This window comes from Bactrocera latifrons, unplaced genomic scaffold, assembly GCF_001853355.1.
Source record: "Bactrocera latifrons isolate USDA-ARS-PBARC rearing strain unplaced genomic scaffold, ASM185335v1 scaffold_51, whole genome shotgun sequence".
In the NCBI taxonomy this organism is placed as follows: Eukaryota; Metazoa; Arthropoda; class Insecta; order Diptera; family Tephritidae; genus Bactrocera; species Bactrocera latifrons.
In genome coordinates this window covers 42,728-50,731 of record NW_017537168.1, presented here as the reverse complement: position 1 = coordinate 50,731, position 8,004 = coordinate 42,728, and the positions used below count along the sequence as shown (strand labels likewise).

Here is an 8,004-nt window from a genome sequence, read left to right as displayed (position 1 = left end):
ATTTTTGTATTTAATTTTTTTTTTTTAATTTTATATTTCTAATTTTGCATACTCTTTAAGATTTCAGCTCTCTACTCAAGTCTTTAAGCTGTCATTTTTCGAACTAACTTCATAAATTTTTTGCTACTAAATTTCTCTTACACTCAATACTCAGTAATCAACTTTACATTTACCACTCATTCATTCAAATTTCTACGTGTCTGAATAAATGTTATGAAATGTCTTGAATATAAAAACAAATTATAAATATTGTGATTTACTAAATGTCTCTTTTTTGTATGTATTTTTCTCTTCTCTTATTCTGTTCTCGATAACACACACTGCATAAACTGTATAAAAAAATGTATGCAATTGAATTGCCGTACACTGAAATTACGCATTTTATTTTTTTAACGGAATATATTTTTTAAAAAACGAAATATGTTTTCAATTAACAAAATTGTTTTAACAAAAATATTTTCAAATTCATACTAATTTTCCACACAAACAACTTTAAATTTAAACACAACGTTCAAATTATCGTAAAAACAAATATTTTGTTCACTATTGCGCAAAATTCTACAAAAACAACTCTACTCTTTACAACAACTACAAAACTTCAAAAATAACTATGGAAAAAAACCCATAAACAAACCACCACAACAACAAAAAAATACTCTAGTGTCTCTCACTACTACGAATTCTCCAAGGAGCAGGACTACATTTGCTCGAAGCCCGAGGACTCTGGCATGCATTTATGCGCCAATTTGCCACCCTATCGTGTCGGCGACATGATTTGCACGGGTAAGTAAGCAATATACACCAATATACACAACAATAGCAACAACAAGCAACGGCTTATTGTTATAGCTGTTTGATTATGCAATTAAGTGTAGGAAAAAATTCATTAAAAATCGTTGTTAGAAAATGTGTGCGCGCGGAAGTGAATGAAGTAAACCAATTTGCCGGCAACTCAATTTAAAGTGCGCTAAAGTGAGCGACTGCGGCGCGCCTTTGGTAGTGCGGAGGTACAACGGTAAAAAGTGCGAAAGAAACTTGGTAGCTTGTAAACGCTAGACAACTGACCGTAGCCCGGATATACACACAATTGCTGTTGTTTTTGTTGCTGCTGCTCATTAAAAAGTCAAGTTGCGGCGCGCGCCCGCCACAGAATTAGCGCCGCGTACGGTCGAACGGTCGGACGGAAATGGACAATGCAACAAACTTTAATTGCTGCTTGAGTGATTTTTCATGCTGCCAATTGGTGTTGTTGCCATGGCATATTGTTGTTGTAATTGTTGCTTATGTTAATGAGCATGATTGGTGGGGCGCGCGCCCTTCGCACGCTCTTATTATTGTTGGTTGCTGTGTGCGCGCAAATTTTTCATTATGATTATGAAGATGAGGCGGGGGGCTTACAGGTACATTTTTTAATTAAAAATACAACAACCACAAGCACAGAAGCATGCAGGAGATGAAAATTGTAAATTGGTGGCGGAAAAATAAATAATTAAAAGCAAAATTAGCAGGAATTAAAAGCTGGCAAGCAAAAAATAATAATAATAATGAAAAAAAAAAATATTTTTGAAATGAAAAATGCAAATACAATAACAAAAGTCAGCATAAAAGCGAATTTCTGCTATGCCAAAAAAGTAAGCGCAAGCTTGGCAGCACGCCACGCATTCGTGCGCATTTCATTATTAACGCTTGACTTGGAACATTTCCGCAACCTTCAGCGTGGCATAATTTTAGGCACCACAACAAAAATATATTTTTTTCTATTTTTCTGAACATGTGCATGAATTTCGGAGTTACTAACGGTAATTTTACACACCAGTGCGCAAGTTTGCGGCAAATTGCACTAGGAAATCGTCAAGTAGTCGTCAATTAGAGCTAATTAGCGATACATTTTTGAAAGTAATTTTTGTAGAAAAAATTTGCTATTTTTTAAGAGACTTTTTTAAGCAAAAATGTGTATAACTGGAATTATAATTCACCAAAACCGAAATGTTTTTAAGTTTTGCAATGTAAAAAATTTTAGTAGGCTTGCGAGAAAATGTAACGGTTGACAGGCTGCATCAGTGCTTTAGGAAAACAAAGTCTGCACTCTACACGCCAAATCTTCAAGAAGACCCTATTCTTCTTCTTTTCTGGGGTAGACACAAAAAATAAGGTAAAAAAGACCCAATAATAAGAAAAATGAGACCCTGATGATCCAGAAACTGAACTAAAATATGATCACACAAGTAAACTCGGCAAAGCTATCCAAACCTATGTGGATGATACTTTCGCCCACTACAACTATACAACAGCTACATTTCAGGAAAAGTGAAAGAAACTCTGCTGCTGAGCGTCAAGCCTAAAAAAAACTCACACAATAAATCCCAAAGCATCACCCAAAATCGATATGAAAATGAATTCGTGAATTTCTGGCCCTACAGGTACAGTTCTAACATAAGTTCAATCACTTCTTGAATTACGCTATCCCACATCGCATCATTCAATGAGTTCATTGAGAGAACACTTTGGTGAGCAGATGATTTCACGTATTCGATTGGTCGATTGGCCATCAAGATCGTGTGATATCACACACTTAAACTCTTTCCTGTGTGGATATGTAAACTCTACTTTACGCATGTCGAAATGCCCGAACGAGTCATCGAAAAATTGGACTCCATGGATGGACCATCTGAGACGCAGCTGCGACCAACATTTGAAACCTATTTTCAAAATATAAATACGACGAATATTCTTTCGAATGATAATAAACCTTTCCCATTAAATTTGAAGTGTCTTTTTTTTTTCTTTAAAAAGTAGGACACCTCGATATGGATTACACTTTAGTTAAAAATGAGTAAAGATTTGTAAGCAAAACTTGTATCTACAAATCTGTATAGCTTTGAAAATACCATCAATTTTTGCTCCTAAGTTTTAGACATTTCCATTTACATGAAGTATAAATACATACATATAATTTAACGTATTTTACTCCTGAATTCTGCGTATAATTTTTTTTTTACAAAAACATTCATATAAATTTTTCAGAACCTGCATCCAAATTTAGTGACAATCTACCGACAAATACCTCTTGCGTCAATTGGAATCAATATTATACGGATTGTCGTCGGGTTGGTCAAAATCCATTTCAGGGGACAATATCATTTGATAATATTGGCATGGCGTGGGTGGCGATATTTTTGGTAAGTAAATTAATATTTGTCAGCGGATTAATGAGAGAATAACAGCGAATTAAAAAATATTTTTTATACGAAAATTATTATTATTAAAATAATTTATGAAAATTAGCAACTAAAAAATCTTTGAAGCATTCATTTAGGGATAACAATACAGAGCGCAAAAAAGCTTAAACAAGGAAAATAATTTTTTATAAAATTTTCACAAATAGTTTGTTTTGTTCTTTTGTTTAATCTTTCAATGGCAAATTAAAAAGTCAAGCTAATAAAATGATTTATAGGCATTAAAGGATTTAAAAAGTAGAACTAAGTAATGAAAAGTAATTAAAATTAATAGCAGCAGTGAATGAGCATGCCTTAAAATATGCTACTAACTAGAAAAATGTGTTTCATTCAAGTGCTCGAGGTTAGGAATTATATTATTTCCAGCCAGCCAATAGATTACTTTCAAATACAGAACGATTACCCCAAGTCATTAAAAATAACGTCAACATTAGATAAGTGGACCTTAAATATTTAAAGTATACAAGCATTAGTTATAATATAATGGCAAGTATTTTAAAGTAATGTATTATCTAATTCAAGTAATTAAAAGTAATGTGTAATACAAGTGGATCTCAAATAATTAAGGCCGACAAAAATTAATTATTTTCTATCTCAAGAACTTAAAAGTAATGTATAAATTATTTCAAGTAATTTAAAGTAATGCATAACGTATACAAATAGCCTAAAAACTTACTAACTTTACTGCCTAAAAGTGTGTTTATTCTTAGAAATACTTTAAAATTACTTCTAAGTAATTAGAAGTAAGGTATATATGAAAGCCGTCTGAAAAGAGTGGTTTAAATTAAAAAAATGAAAGTAATTAGCTAATGCAAGACCAGAGATATATTATTTTTATAAGTAATTAAAATGTAATGCAAGTAATTAAATGTAATCTCGTATAGTTTTTGACTATGAAAGCAGTTGTCAGACCAATAATCATAAATTTAAGTTTTGCTAACCTATTTAAAGAATGATTTTACGCAATATTTGATATATGTGCGCACAAAAGTATGCAACATTTTTAAAACGTTGTAAAAATTTATATTGTGGTATGCAGAAAGTTTATAGGAATACTAAATCCTAAAAATATGTAAACAAAACTGAGTAACTAAACACTTTCTATTCTCTGAGCATAACTAACGACTCTAATAGTATGCAATTATAAAAAGAATGTACATATAAAAGCAAAAATTTGTTAGATCGGAAGAAAACTCACTCCTAAAAATATGCAAAAAAGGCTTAGTCACTACTCAATTTCTATTTTTTCTAACATAACTAACGACCCTAAAAGTATGTAATTAGAAAAACTATATATTTAAGCAAAAAAATTTTAGATTTTGTTATTAAATATTATTAAATCTTTCATAAATTTGACAGAAAGATGCTACACACACTTTCAGAATCTCATATGCAGCCGAAAAGTATGCAACGTTAGGAATTTTAAATAGACATGTCTTTTTCAAACCAGTCTCTTGTCACATCTGCACCACAACATTTCCATAACCCAAAGTGCAGCTCAATTAATTTTCTACACCTAAAAGGCTGCTACATGCAAAGCATACAAAACACACAGTATCGCTTACGTTCATATACAAATTATAGGCGTCCCAATTTCCGCGTGTACGCTACGTGACACTTTCAGTCGTTGGTGTTTTTCGGGACTTCTACAAAATTGACACACCCACGCGCGCGCACACACAGCCTTATTGAATGTACATATTTATCCTGACACACTTATTTGCATAATTTGCGCCAGTCATCTGCGATGCCGAAAACCTTTTATGTAGCGCGGTGGCGTTTCGTCGGCGCGTGCATTGATGCGCGCACTCGAATTTCGGTTTGGTCGCACTTTAATTTCGCATTTCCCACTCACATTTGCATTTACGCCGAAAAGTACACAACACTAAACACAAACAACAACCACGCAGACAGACACACAGCGAAAGGCCGTTAAAATTGCGAAAAGCATTTGAGTACGACGGAGGGGAAAGCAAAAAACAAACAGTGGCATGAAAAGTATACCCTCCAAAAACAACAACAACAACTACGACATAGTAACAATAATTAGAAATTCGTTATTTGTGTAACCACAACAAAAGCAGCTGTTTTGGAAGTAAAGAAAACGGGCCGCCACTTAATAGCGGTGGGGCTGTTTATATATGTTTTGTAAGCGCATATGGCCGATTGTTGGTGTTTATTTGCAGTTGAATTTGTTGTTTTATGTTTTTATGGCTTGAATTTCGGCAGCAATGTATTAAATGTTAATTTTAGGCGCATTACACATGCGAAAAGGGTGCGACCTAAATAAATAACAACGCCTCATATGGCCGTTAAGGCCGCTACAAGGGTGCAGACCTTTCTTAAAAGTGTCAAATATATAACAGAGAGAGATAACTAAGCTTCTCACGTGAAATTTTTTTTAGAAAATTTACGCACCTACCTTTAAGAACTGAAGAAGCGCTGAAACCGCAGATCTGAAAATACATAAGAAAAAATATATTAGAAAGTATTAGGGACAAAACTTATAAGTATTATATAATAAAATAATAATATTAATGCTTCTAATAATTGTAAGAAAAATACTAATAATAATATAAACGCCTAAAAGTATGCAACATTTTTAAAAGGAAGACATATTTCCTTCCTTTGTTCCACTCTCTTGTAAATAAAGGTTAAACCAGAAAATTATTCAAATTTTCTAGCCATCATTTAAAATTCGAAACTAGAGCTCCTAAATGTATGCCATTAAAAGTAAAATAAATTTTAAAAAATAAAAGCATAACTCCAATTATAAACTTTCAATACATTTTCACTCTTAAGAGAAATATTTTTTTTTTTTAATTATTACAAAATTTTAAAAACAAAACTCGCAAATAACAAAAATATGTATGCGCCTACCACTACGCAGTAGTTTTTTATAGCAAAAAATATTTTATAAAGTTTCTATTAAATTTATAATCAATATGTGTTACAATTTTCTAGCCAGCCTGCCTTTGAAAGTCGAAACACAAGTCTTAAAAAAATTGTTTGAAAAATTCAAAAACAAATATGTATGCGCCTACCATTATGCAATAAATTTTTATAGCAGAAATATTTTAAAATTATTTAATTTATTAAATTTAAAACCAATAAAAATTGCAAATAGAGATTTAGAAGCAACATTATTCTCACTTTCGACCAGTGGACGGAAAGTCGATCACCAACTCCTAGATGTATGCAAGAAAAATGTATTTAATTAAAAAAAAAAAAAACATAATTTAGAAAAAAATTAAGAACTACCTTAGTTAGAATTTTTAACTTCATACAACAGTTAAAAAAGGGCAACATATACGCCTAAAAGTTAGCTATAATTTTTTAAGGGTTATTGGCAATGATTTTAAATTGCAGCAAGTATTAATAGCTATGCAAAACATTAAAATGTTTTCAAGTTTCCTTTTTATTTATAGGTTACAGAGAGTACCAATGTAATCATAAGTATTTATTCGTTTTACAAACGTTTTCGCGCATACACTGGCAAGTCATGAATTATCAGAAAAGCGTGCTGAAAAAGTGCTCCTAAATGTAGGCAACAATTATGAAATTAATGACAGAAAAGAACTAAAAGATAAAAAAAGAACTAAATTTCATATTTTTTTTTGTAATTAGACAGGAACAAACTCGAAACTTTACCGGAGCATTGTATGTATGCCTTGAAATATACAATCTAAATGCTTAAATGTCCACAAATTCTTTATAGAGAAAATATTTAAGCAGGGAAATTAGCAAAAGCAGCTTCTTGAAAGAAAAATTTGATCAAAACACGATACCTGAGCCTAAATGTATGCTTTATAATATACAATCTCGAAGTTAAAATAGTCATAAATTCTTAAGATATTCAATATATATGGTAAAATGGTCATAATACCTTTAAAGAAAAACAAATTAAAGCAGGAAAATCTGCAGAAGTACATTCTTGAAAGAAAAATTTAGTTACGCCTTAAAGTATACAAAGAAATTTTAAGTATGCTGTCATAAAACATTCATATAAAAAAAATTATACAATTCGACTCGGTTCGAAATTTTTGCAGTAAAACCATTGAGTATGTATTTTTTCAAGAATTAAAGATAGGAACAATTGGTATATTTCAAATAAATCATTGTTAAATACTCTGCATAGAGGTAACAGTCTTAGCCTTAAAAGAAACGTCTCATAACACTTTCCACATCTTTGAGGCACTTTTAGATATTTTAAACCTCCACTAACCCATTTCAACTATCGACGACTCCTCAGACATGTACGAAATTACAATTAATTTAAATTACACAAAAACGGATTTTCGCACATTTACACCACCTCAAAGTCAACAAATTTATTTAACGGGCTTCGTAGAAACCTACAACTGCACGCCGTTTTATGGCGGCTCTGTTTCATTTAATTGCGGCGAGTCGACGCCTAAAACTATGCAACTATATTACATTAAGTATACAATTTACCACATTGCCGCAAGTACGCTGTTTACGTGCACACAATTGCCGACAACAGCAACAGCGACTATGATGACGGCGACCTTATCGATGTGCTATTATCTGCTCGAAAATTCAATTAACATTGGGTGGTTGGCAGGCGGAGATGGCTGCTGAGAGCGAGCAATGCGAAAGCCTGACAGTGCTAGAGTTACATGGCAATTTTATGTGCTGCTAAAGAGCGGGTTCTGCGTTAAATGACAGTTAAGTGTGCAAGGGCTGCGTGGTAAGCGGGTTAAGCAAGAACGAGCGTTCGATTAGCGGCTATTTAAAATTTACCTTG

General features: G+C 32.3%; 1 protein-coding gene across 1 annotated transcript in view; it reads left to right on the top strand.

The window, feature by feature from the left end:
• LOC108973880 (voltage-dependent T-type calcium channel subunit alpha-1G-like) overlaps positions 1-8,004 on the top strand; it is a gene marked incomplete at its 3' end in the record, with an annotated part of 170,942 nt that overhangs the window by 129,512 nt on the left and 33,426 nt on the right. Inside the window, exons 7-8 of the mRNA XM_018941385.1 lie at positions 662-783; positions 3,025-3,179. Coding sequence (XP_018796930.1) covers positions 662-783; positions 3,025-3,179 — 277 coding nt within the window. The remainder of the gene's footprint in view (positions 1-661; positions 784-3,024; positions 3,180-8,004) is intronic.